This window comes from Cynara cardunculus (assembly GCF_001531365.2).
Source record: "Cynara cardunculus var. scolymus isolate 2C chromosome LG 8, CcrdV1, whole genome shotgun sequence".
Taxonomy (NCBI): domain Eukaryota; kingdom Viridiplantae; phylum Streptophyta; class Magnoliopsida; order Asterales; family Asteraceae; genus Cynara; species Cynara cardunculus.
In genome coordinates, this window is record NC_037535.1 from 11,968,664 (window position 1) to 11,980,292 (window position 11,629).

The 11,629-nt window shown below is 36.9% G+C and overlaps 1 protein-coding gene across 1 annotated transcript; it reads right to left on the minus strand.

The window, feature by feature from the left end:
- Nucleotides 1–255: 255 nt before the first annotated feature.
- Nucleotides 256–5,784, minus strand: LOC112516923 (uncharacterized protein Cbei_0202). Its single transcript, XM_025124177.1, has 13 exons — nucleotides 5,443–5,784; nucleotides 4,820–4,882; nucleotides 4,287–4,727; nucleotides 4,005–4,076; nucleotides 3,413–3,538; nucleotides 3,100–3,312; nucleotides 2,955–3,002; nucleotides 2,541–2,684; nucleotides 1,780–1,941; nucleotides 1,578–1,671; nucleotides 1,387–1,505; nucleotides 1,229–1,273; nucleotides 256–639 (listed from the first exon to the last, which is right to left on the minus strand). The coding sequence occupies exons 1-13, from the start codon at nucleotides 5,782–5,784 to the stop codon at nucleotides 406–408; spliced, it is 2,103 nt and encodes a 700-aa protein (XP_024979945.1). The 3' UTR covers nucleotides 256–405.
- Nucleotides 5,785–11,629: the final 5,845 nt, after the last annotated feature.

Consider the following 11,629-nt stretch of genomic DNA (forward strand, 5'->3'; position numbering starts at 1 on the left):
TTATCAACAAAAAATACTTGTCTAAGCCACTTCATTTCTTTTTGTCCAAGTTGCTTCTTTTTTTTGTCTAACTCACGTCCTTATTTTACGTCAGTTTTTTCATTATTTGTAACAATTCTTAAAAATAAACTAAATTCGAAATAAAAGGAAATTTACTCCCCCAAATACAGATACGCCTCCATGAGCTTTGGTAATATTGTTAATCAATTTCATAACGGAGTACCGTTCATTTTGTCCCCATGACGTTGTAAGGTAAGAAAATAGTGTACTTGTAGGATTCATTTCAGGAAGGGATGGTTAACACTCAAAAAAACAAACAGAAAAGAAGCCACAATTAGAATGTGTTTCAAGGCATATCAATAAAAACTTGTGGACTATACCAATAAAAAGGCTATATACTGGTTTCTAGTATTTCACGGATACGGAATTCTGTCCCTTCCCGAAAATCGATTCAATTTCACCCTTATAGAGATTCAGGCTTTTTGCCAAAGCAAAACCAGCATACATGCCATCCACGGCTGCACTTACGATCCCGCCTGCATACCCTGCACCTTCTCCTACTGGATATAATCCTCCCACTGACATGCTCTCGAAAGTCTCGGGAATTCTAGGAATCTGGACCGGTGAACTAGTTCTAGTCTGGAGAAAGATCAGAATGTTAGTGTAAGTAGCTAGAGCCAGCTTTCCCAATTGTAATCTGTGCTTTAATGATGGTGCCACTGAACGTACAGGTTACAACCTTTAGATCCAGCAGTGACTTAATTATCCCTTTTTTTAAGGAAAAGAAGGACCAGGAAGGGAAAAAGCTGTGTTTTCTTGAAACTTTTGAGAGAAGGGAAAAGAAGACATCATTTATGTTTCCACCCGAACTTTTTTTCTAAATGCGGGAAGAAAGGAAGGGAAAGAAAATCTGAAAGGAGTCGATCAAAAATACCATCATAAAGGGTATAATTGTAAAAATGACTTCTTTCTTTATCTTTCTCTTCGGGGTTCAAGAACATGAAAAATTGTTTTCTTTCCACAAATAAAAAAAACTTCGTTTTCTTCTCTCCCTTTTCCTTTCTTCTCTTTCCAAATTTGGGAACATAGTGCACGTATGGTTCTTTCTCTTTTCTTTGTTTCGACCATTTAATGTCTTCCGTTTTGAGGGTCCCACTGTATAAGAAACATAAAGGCATGGTGGGTCCAGTTTACTTCAAGAAAAAAAACGATGGAAATGAATGAATACCTCTACTCCATGCAGAAGGGCACCATTGGATATGAATCCTGGTAACTGAATGCAAGAATACGGATTTGACAACAAACGAACATTAATTGTATTTAAATTTGTGAAGTTTATTAGCCGATGAAGATCAAGAAAGTAATGAGGAAGTTTGAAGCAAAAACCTCTTGGTCAAAAGCTGAGATTGAATGCTGCAACGCCTCTGTTATATGAACTGGAAACAACTCATGGAGATTTGCTGCTTTCACTCCTAATCGATAACTTGATGATGGTAAACTAGTTGCTGACATAAAGAAAGCTCGTGAGGACAACCATTGATCAGTAGTGAAGAACACAAAATGGATCAAGATTTTACCAGAAACTTTGTTATCCATAAAATCTTTGACAATTTGCACAGGAACAACAAAACTTCCACCTCCCATATTAGCCGCTCTTTGTTCAAATTCCCTCTTGAACAAGTACAAACATTTTTAGACCAGAAGTTCTCATATTTTGTCGATAAAAAATGAATAGAAAGTATGAATGTATGATAATGGATGCTTAAGAACAAGAGCTACCTGAAACTCGACACCCGCAAGAGGTCCATGAAAACCAAGAGCACTGAAATCCTTTTGTGAAACAGTGACAGCAAGTGCAGCATTAGCCCATTTGGATGCTCTCCGAGAAAATGACATGCCATTTATACAGAGTTCTGATGGATTTACACTCGTTACAACAACCTGCACATGAAAATTTTCAATTTTCTACCACATTCAGTTATGTTCATTTTAACAACTTCCAATATAACACAAATTATAGATACAGCATACATACTGACTGCTATGGTCATATGGTTTGTTTCCCAAATCCAAAACGATACTCCATCCCATGAAAATTTCAACAATTTCCGTTTTGAGAACTTTCTTAAGGTTTACCTATTTCTCTATTGTCATTTTTACAAAAGGTCGATGTTCAAAAGAATCCCATCTCAAAGTTTCGACATTTTCTTCGTTCCAAAAGAAACCCGTCTCAAAGCTCAACGCTAAACAAATTTGATTTCCTAAATCGACCACCTTTTTCAAATTTCAGATAAATGGTTATTGCTTGATCGTCTGCATCAATTGGTCAGTGAAATTGTCTTGAAATTACTCCCAAAAAGAAGTATCAAGAAGTGATGGGCTAGTACCAGTTTCATATTGGTCATCTAACATTTCCTTTTTATGATTCTCATTGATGAAAAAAGGAATATTTTTTTGATGTAGAAAGAATTAAAGACGAGACCAACAATGCACAAAATAAATAATGATATGAACAAATGAAATCTAAGAGATAAGTTCACCTGCCCACCGGGACACATGCAGAAAGAATAACAACTGCGTGATGAAGCATCTTTCTCCTCTCCTTTGACATATTCCACAACCTTGTAATCAGCAACCGGTATTTTCCCCCGCCCACTTCGAACCTCATTAGCCAATTTAGAGTACTACATGTTTCAATGATAAAACTTTAGGAAAATTATCAATACCCCCCTTAAGTAACATAAATTTTCTCCCACTGTCCCATGAAAATGTAAAGCTTTCCTTTTTTGGAAGGTAAACATGGTAAGTACCAGTTTGCCCATTGTCATTTTTACAAGGACCTTAACTTTGTCTTTATAGATGGACAAAAACACATGGTCTAAACTATGTTTTAAGACGGGCGATGCAATTTTCATTGGCAGGGAATAGCAAATTTGTCACCAAATCTTCGAAACCTGAATGATGTTTATCAATTCTTGTGGATGCTCAATCCGCAAACCGACCTGTTCATCACACAAGTCCAAATAATTTAGAATATTTTTTTATGGTACTATAACTTTGTTCTGCAAAAAAAATGGATGGAATTTAACTGTAACGTACGGCAAAATCTTTGGGAAGCAATTCCACATTATGAGAAAGAAGCATTTGGTATACATCACGTGCAGAATGCCCGACTGCAAGAACAACTGCATCGAATCCCAGCTTCTCACTACTAAGCTGTAATCTTCCACTTGAATCAGATACGTTAACACCAACAACATGGCCATTTTCTACAATCAGATCATCAACCCTTGTTCCAAACCTGATGTTAACCTTCGAAAACATGAAGGAAAAAAAATTAATCCCGTTAATTTAAAGATACTAAACTTTAAGGTTTCTTTGGTCTCAAACAGAATTTAGAGAGGTGACTCACACCCAAATCTTGTAGATGTTGCCGAAAGTTGCGGAGAAGTGGTATCAGCCTATCTGTCCCTAGATGGGGCTTTCCATCCACCAGGATGCTTTCTGGAGCTCCAAACTGAACTAAAGTTTTCATAACCTGAGTTTTTGATTAACATAAATCAGGTAATGAATAATAATAATTGCAAGGAAATTACAAAATAATATATTAGTGATTTCTTGAAGCATTCTCACTCAATCTGCATCTATGAAGCAGCGAGTAGGGGCAGATTGAAGACATGGGGGTAGAACAAATCCATAAGCTGAACATTTTTAATTTTTTTACCTACAATTACAAAATGTGCCCCCAACAAATTAAAAAAAGGGCCCCAACACCCATTGCTTCCTTGGTTGACTATTGTTTTCTACTTCTCTCCTCCGATTCTTGTTTCTTGTTCAGTTTTTCTGAACATTCTAGAGGCTAGTAGGATATGTCATACAAATAGGTTTGACTGGCATGTAGACTGCTGAAGCATTTTGGTATGGGTTCAAATACTTACTGAAGATATAATTAGAAGATATTAATAAAGAACCGGTTAGTGCTAAAATGGAGAAATTACACTCACCGACATAACACTTCCACTGTTCCGCCCGATTCTAGTTACCAACTTTCCGTCACTCCAAGTACCTGCACCACCCTGTCAACCATAAGTCTGTGATAAATAACAAAGATAAAGTCCAGTAAGAACATTCTCAATTGAGCGCTCAATAATGTAAAAGGTACATTACATAAGCAACAAAAGTGCAATTTAACTCTAGGTTCATGGTTATAAACCTATAATGTTCTATACAAAAAAAATGGAACACGCAGCAAGTAAAGGATCTATATTTGAGTAACAAAGTGTAACCTCGCCAAAACAAAAGTTGCTTTCTAATTGCAGTATTCGGCGGACCACCAAAGCACCAATATCACGTCCACGTTTCTCTACTGGTTGCCCTCGTTCTATCAAAGTAACATCAGCACCGAACTCTGCAAGTACAAGTGAAGCAAACAAGCCTGATGGACCACTACCCACTACTGCAATCTTTGGCTTTTTAGCAGCTGGAGACTTGGAACCACTTAGTGAACTACTATGACCATTTTCTACAGGGACTCTATCCTGGTCGATCTTCTTGTTATCATGTATTACGCTAACCAAATCACCCACAACTTTTTCATGTGGCATATGCTCAATTAGCCCAATTTTGGGTTTCAAAAGCGAAATGAAGTCCCAAGTTCGAGGTTCAAGATCCAGGAGCTTATCGACATCCATCTCCACTGTGTACACAAATTTGGGCTCCTTCTGACTCTGAAAATTAAAATTTCTTTATGAGCCAATTAACCACATTTGGACTTTTTGTCATTTCACAAAATTCCGTTTCAAAGAAGCAACAGGCTGACCTTTCTAGCATCAAATGATTTTCTAAGAACCACAAAAGCTTCTGGAGGTAACATTGAAGCAACCTGAAAAAAAAAACATAGGGTGTGTTACCTAATCAAACCAGAATGAGTGACCGCATGACTGAACGAGAAGAAACACTATTTCTATTCTGGAAAATGATCTTTTGAACCACCATACTTTGCCTTTCGATGCAAACAAACCAGCATTCTTGTGAAGATAGAAAAAACACCATTTCTTTCAAAAATAAGCAAATTATGGAGAAAAGCTGCCAAGTATGATGGGTTTGTTTTGGCATTTGTATTTCAACAAATTGTTCAAAATTACTGATCTTGCAAGAAACAGTTTTTGTTTGGCATGAAATTGATATTAATAGTCAAGTATGATGGTTGAAACATCAATCACTCTTTGAGGAATCCACACAAATTTCTTTGATTTTAATATATTTACTATATACATTTCTATTTAGCAATGCTACATAAACATTCAAATCCATATAAACATTGAGATGACAATGTTAACTCATATTATACGATTCCTTACACTTGAGTAAAACATCAAAACGTATACTCATTACCCAAACTCGTATTTTGATAAGATTCATGGTACAAAAATAAACAATTACCGGAAATTCGAGAACTTTGGCAACTTCCTCGAGCAAAGCATCAGAAATATGAAGAAAATCTTTACCAGGGTCTCTATCAATGGAAACGCCAAGTTTGAAAAGCCTCCAAAACCCTTTGAATTTATCGATTTGGGTTTCCGTTTGTTGGATTGATTTAAGCTTCCTTTTCTCTGATGGGTACCTAGACTTCCCTGTTCGTTTGGACCCTTTTCTGGCGCATCGAATTTGGGGTTTGTGAGAATAAAGAAAACGATTTGGGGGTGAAAATGGGAGTTGGGGATTAGGGTTTTTCGTAAAAGTCAAATTGGGGGAGCAGAGTAGCTTGGTGGAACCAGAGAACATGGCTGGATTGGAAGGACGAAGGGAAGAAAAGTGAGGGGATAACGAGGGGTTTATGATGGGGGTTTGGTTTGGTTGTTAACTTGTTCGTTCAATTTTAATTACAAAGAAACTCCTATATTTTATCCAAGTTTGCATTTTCGGCCCTTATTAATTTTGAGAGAATGATTTTAAGTTGCTTATATTCAAATATTTATACTATATTATAAAGCATTTGACAAAAACTCTTAAAAATCATTTTTTTTTATGCATGAATAGGTGTGAATGACCCGAGTGAGTAGTAAGGCTCCTACCTTGATAAGATATAGAGTGTTTACTAACCACTTATTATAAAAAAGACTCTGACTGTCCTTCTTACCAGATAGCAATCGGTCAACAACTATCCCCATTCTTATTGCAGTCAGAGGGTACGATCCTGATTTTTTTTCCCATTTTATTTTCCGATCTCCCTATTTCAATCGCATTCTTCATCGTTTCAACATCAATCGTCCCTATTTCAGAAACAATCAAGACTGCAAAACTCATATGTTTTACTAAAGTTCATCAATCTCGCATCCCTCGTTTTCTCGTTGTTTCCTCTGTTTGTCGTCTGCCTCACCCTAACAGTCTCCATCTACAATTTCAGGTATATGTACGATCACTTATCTCTGATTTGGTCATACGTTCTAATTCAGACCGTTTGTTTTTCAATCCATTTTCAAGTCTCTTGTCTCTCGATATCGTCTGAACAAAAAACTGATAATCTAATCACTTTTTCCCCTTTTGTTCGTTGAATATGCCTCCACCCATACTGTCACTTGATCTCGCCTCAGATCCAATCCTCCAAATCGATCTCTCAACCTGTTCGATCTCCAAATGGATCTAAACCCAAATTGATCCACACCCTCTCGATCTCCGAGGTATGTCGATCTCCCTCCTGATTTTTGTTTTCTTCTTGATTTGATCCATGTGGTTCGTCCTTGCGGTTCATCTTGATTCAAATTTGATTTATGGGTTTTGTTGGCTTGATTCAAGTTTGTTCCTCCCTGTGGTTCGTCTTGATTCATCAGTATTTGAGAAATGGGGTGATCTTCGGCCCACTATATGATATATTTGCAAGGGTTGTTTTCTTTAATATATGGGTGAGGATATATACACCCCTCCTTATTGGTAAAGTGCACCCCCTTCTATTCTTTAGGTCAAAGTCAATTAATTGCATTAATTTTTTTTTCAGAAATTTATTTCTTATAAATTTATGTTTTATAATTTTCTTCAACATTGTTTTCTAATTTTATTTTTCTAAATTTATGTTTTATAATAAATTTTTGTCAACTAACTATTTCTAAATTAATTCAAATAACTATAAAATTATTTTTAATTTTTATAATTGTATTGTTAACATTTTAATTAATTAATAATTTATGTATGTATTTTTTCTAAATAAATATTTAAAGCTACAAAGATAAAATAATTTAATACAAAAAAGATTATCAAAATAAGTTAATTGATAAATCAACAAATAGAGTACAAAAAGTTTGAAAATATTATAACTCAATCAAATAAAATAAATTATGTAGTACGATTACTAGATAACAGTTGCTCGTACTTGTTTATTCGGGTCATGTACGGAGTAGTCTATGTGGTTACGCAATCATATTTGAAACGAAACCAATTTGGCACGATAGAAGGCATCGGGTGCCCTTCTGCAAAGATATTTTAACTTAATGATTACTGTTAACRTACCCAATWRTAAAAGCAACATGTTCATACCAYSRCGGAGGACTAGATCRAAGTGGGAAGAATGTCAGACTACCTATAGTTGTTAAAGAATGTAGTATCACATTGTATCTTGAAGCAATCAACAAGCCCGTTTCAAAAACATCCATCCAATGCTCATTTGGTGCAAATGAGTCCAGCTCAAAGAAGTTTAAGGAGTTATAAAGTCGATGTCATAGTTCAATGCCATACACCTAGAGATATTATGTCTTGTACATGTTTAACTCCTCCATTAAATCATATCGAATAGATGGTCATTCATCTTCGTGGCGACCGAGACAAACGGCTATCGCTCGAAATCCACAGTTTCCATCGCCTTTTACATCTTGTACCTGTATGATGTAAAGATGAAATTATTTAAAAATTGATTAATACATTCAGATAAAAAAATTAACTTGCATGAACTACGTTACATACCTGGACGATGTAAGGATGAAAAATACTTGGAAACTGATTAATGTATGGATGTGCATAATTTTTTGGTCGAAGTATGATTTATGTCTCGCTTGTTCATTGTTCACCAAAACATCAAACTCCACAAATGTTGACACGTCTTGACAACTATGCCTATGAGGTTCTTAAGTTGGTGGATCAAGACGACTTTTTTTGACAACCTTACTCTTCAATGAGAGACGACCACAAGTTGTTGTATGAACAGTCAGTTCACAAATACGAGTTGTCCAAGGAATGATTATCTCCTTTAACTTTCTTAGAAAACTAGACTCCATTGATCTCGACTGTTTTTTGAAGTTCTCAGTAAACATTTGCACTTCATCATCACAACAAATATCATCATCTTCCACGGTTATACACGGTGATAAATCAAGTTTCCTCCAAAATCCGTCAATCGATTCAAGTGGAATAGATTGGCATGCATTGAAATAACTATGAGGGTATGAATTTTAATATATCATAAAGAGGTTTACAATGATATATAAGACGTTTTACAACAGAAAGTGCACAAATTAAGAAAAAATACATGGAATATATTTATGACATAAATAAAAGATATTGATTCCTATAATTATGCGTGGTCAACGTATATCCTTGATACGCCCCCGCAAGATGGAGGATCCGTCGGAGACTCCAATCTTGGATCGGAATTTCAGAAATGATACTCGACCCAATAGTTTGTTGAGAACATCTGTAAGTTGGTCGAGAGTATTGATGTGTCGAACCTTTAGAGTACCAGCAGAAACTTGCTCCCAAACAAAATGATAGTCCAAGGCAACATGCTTCATACGCGAATGATAAACTGGATTAGCGCAGAGATAGGTAGCACCCGTGTTGTCACAGTTTATAGTTGGTACGTGTGGGACTGAGAGACCAAGCTCAGTCAGTAAATTCTTAACTCATGATAATTCAGCAGCAGCATTAGCCAAGGCTTTATACTCGGCTTCGGTTGAGGATCGTGAGACCGACTTCTGATGGGTTGAACGCCAAGAGATAATGTTCGAGCCAAGATAGACAAGATAAGCTGTTGTAGAACGTCCTTTGGTTGAGGTCCCACCCCAGTCGGAGTCCGAAAAGGCAGTGATTTCCAAAGTTGAATTTCGATTTAGGAAGAGGCCATAGTAAATAGTACCCTTTAAGTAACGAAGTAGCCGTTTAAGAGCTTGCCAATGAATTTCTGACGGTGAATGCATAAATTGCGACAATTTGTAGACTGCAAAAGAAATATTTGGTCGACTAAAGGCAAGATACTGAAGAGTACCGACTAGTTTGCGATACGGTGTCAAATCAACTTTAAGAGCTCCATCTTCTTCAGCTAGGGTAACTGATGTACTTAAAGGAGTTGTTACCTCTTTAGCGCCATTCATCTTGAATTGAGTTACGATGTCTCTGATGTGGCCATGATGCGATAGAAAAAGACCCGACTTGGTTGGAATTATTTCAACACCTAAGAAATGATGTGTCCAAGATCTTTGGCAGAGAACTTGGTAGCAAGCATTTCCACAAACTTGGCAATAAAAGGTGAGTTATTTCCTGTGAGCACAATATCATCAACATATACCATGAAATAGCAAGTAATGCCATCATGATTAAAGATGCATAACGAGGGATCTGCTTGTGACTTTCGAAAACCAGACTCTACTAAAAACGAGGTGAGTGCCATGTACCACGTACGCGGTGCTTGCTTAAGGTCGTATAGGGATTTTCGAAACTTGCAAACATAATTAGGATATTGTGGATGAACAAATCCTGGTGGCTGAATCATGTACACTTCCTCTTGTAACGTGTCGTGTAGAAACACATTATTAACATCGAGTTGTGTCAATGGCCAGTTTTTGAAAAGAGCAATAGATAACACAGTACGAATTGTGACCGGTTTGGTTACGGGACTGAACGTGTCAAAATAATCTTTCCCGTATTGTTGGAGGAATCTTTTAGCTACAAGACTGGCCTTGAATTTCGCTATAGTACCATTGGATTCTGATTGATGCGGAAGACCCATTTGCATCCGATCGGTTGATGGGAAGTAGATGGGACAAGCTCCCATGTAGAGTTTTGGATCAAGGCCTTATATTCATCATCCATTGCTTTACGCCATAACGGGTCTTTTGAGGCTTGAGTGTGAGTAGTAGGTTCCAAGGCAACGGGAATGGGATGAATAGTGTTGGTGTTCATGAATTTGGAATTGAAGTATTTTGGGTTGGGTTTTCGATGGCGGGGTGGAAGAGTGGGTGAGGGAGTAGGCGATGGAGATGGTGACGTTGTGGACGGAGGTGTTGACTGTGATGAAGAAATAGGAGAGGAAGGATCGGGAGTTGATTCAGAGAATGTGAGTGAGGTGGGTGTTGTAGCAGGTGGTACGAGTGGAGGTGGGAAAGAAGATGTTGGGGTGAAAGGGTTGGTAACAATGGGTGCAGGAGGACTTGACGTGGGATTTTGGTGCATGAGAAAATTGGGAAGGGTAGGTGCATGGGGAGTTAGTGAGGGTGGTGAAGTGTGACTAAAGAATTCATCCACAATGGAAAGTGAAATGGATGGAGATTGAGAGTTTTTGTATGAAAAAAGGTTTTTAATAAACTCAACATTACGAGAATGATAGACGCGGCAGGTTTCAAGGTGAAGACATTTGTAAGCAGATTTGGCGGCGGAATACCCCAAGAAGAGGCAAGAAGTGGAACGAGCGTGTAGCTTAGAGGTAGAGTAGGGATGAAGCCATGGGTAGCAGAGACACCCAAAAGGCTTGAGTTTTGTGTAGTTGGGTGATAAGCATGGTTTATTACATGCTTAAAGTACCTATTTCTTATGCTTATTAGGTAGATTTTCATAGTTTATCCCAACCTTGAGTCATTTTTACTTCCTTATTTTCCATTTGTTATGTTGGGAGCTAATTATGATGGTGAATTTGTTTTACAACATTTTGGAGTAGATAACATCTTTTGACTCATAGCACTGCACTGTAATGCTGCAGCATTCCAACAGTATTGCCCGGCTGCATTTTGGCTTTTTGAAGAAGTGCTTATTGGTTAAGCCATTGTCTTGGATGGAGGTCTGAGCTGAAGAAGCCCTCGTTTTGGACTATTAGCAGCTGGTGAAAGGATGTGGAGAAGACCCTTGGATGACTTATTTTGATGGAGTTGAAATCTCCTTTTTGTTGTCTTCTCATCTTTGTACCTTGTACTTTGTACTTCACTTTAATATTTTGTCTTTTCCTCTTGTGTTGGGTATAAAAGAAGGCCTTTGGCCTCTCTTTTCCATACACACCTCCTGGACATTTGATTCTTCATCATTTGTTTCAAAACTCTCCCAAAACTCTTCCATCTTATTAGTATTATTTACAAGCTTTTAATTATTGTTATTTACATTTCGTCTTTTATTTATTTCTTTATTGYCATTTATTTTACGTCTTTACTTTCCGTCATTTAMTTTCAGTTATTTAYATTCACGTCTTTACTTTCCGTCATTTACTTTCCGTTATTTACATTCATGTCTTTACTTTACGTCATTTATTTATGTTATTTACTTTCCGTAATGAGTAGCTAATTTCATTAGTTCGGGTGTAGGGTAAAGGGTGAAATGTTAAACTGAATGAAAGTGGACATTGTTTCGCAATAACAATGTTCCACTATTTCATTCAAGTTTT

What these genes read in the sequence shown, in the direction of transcription:
- LOC112516923 (XM_025124177.1), bottom strand. Translation starts at nt 5,784, where the DNA reads ATGTTCTCTGGTTCCACCAAGCTACTCTGCTCCCCCAATTTGACTTTT. An exon ending in CCAAAGTTCTCGAATTTCCG is followed by an intron (nt 4,883 to 5,442) that starts GTAATTGTTTAT and finishes TTTTTTTTTCAG; the next exon opens with GTTGCTTCAATGTTACCTCC. An exon ending in TTGCGGGTGTCGAGTTTCAG is followed by an intron (nt 1,672 to 1,779) that starts GTAGCTCTTGTT and finishes TACTTGTTCAAG; the next exon opens with AGGGAATTTGAACAAAGAGC.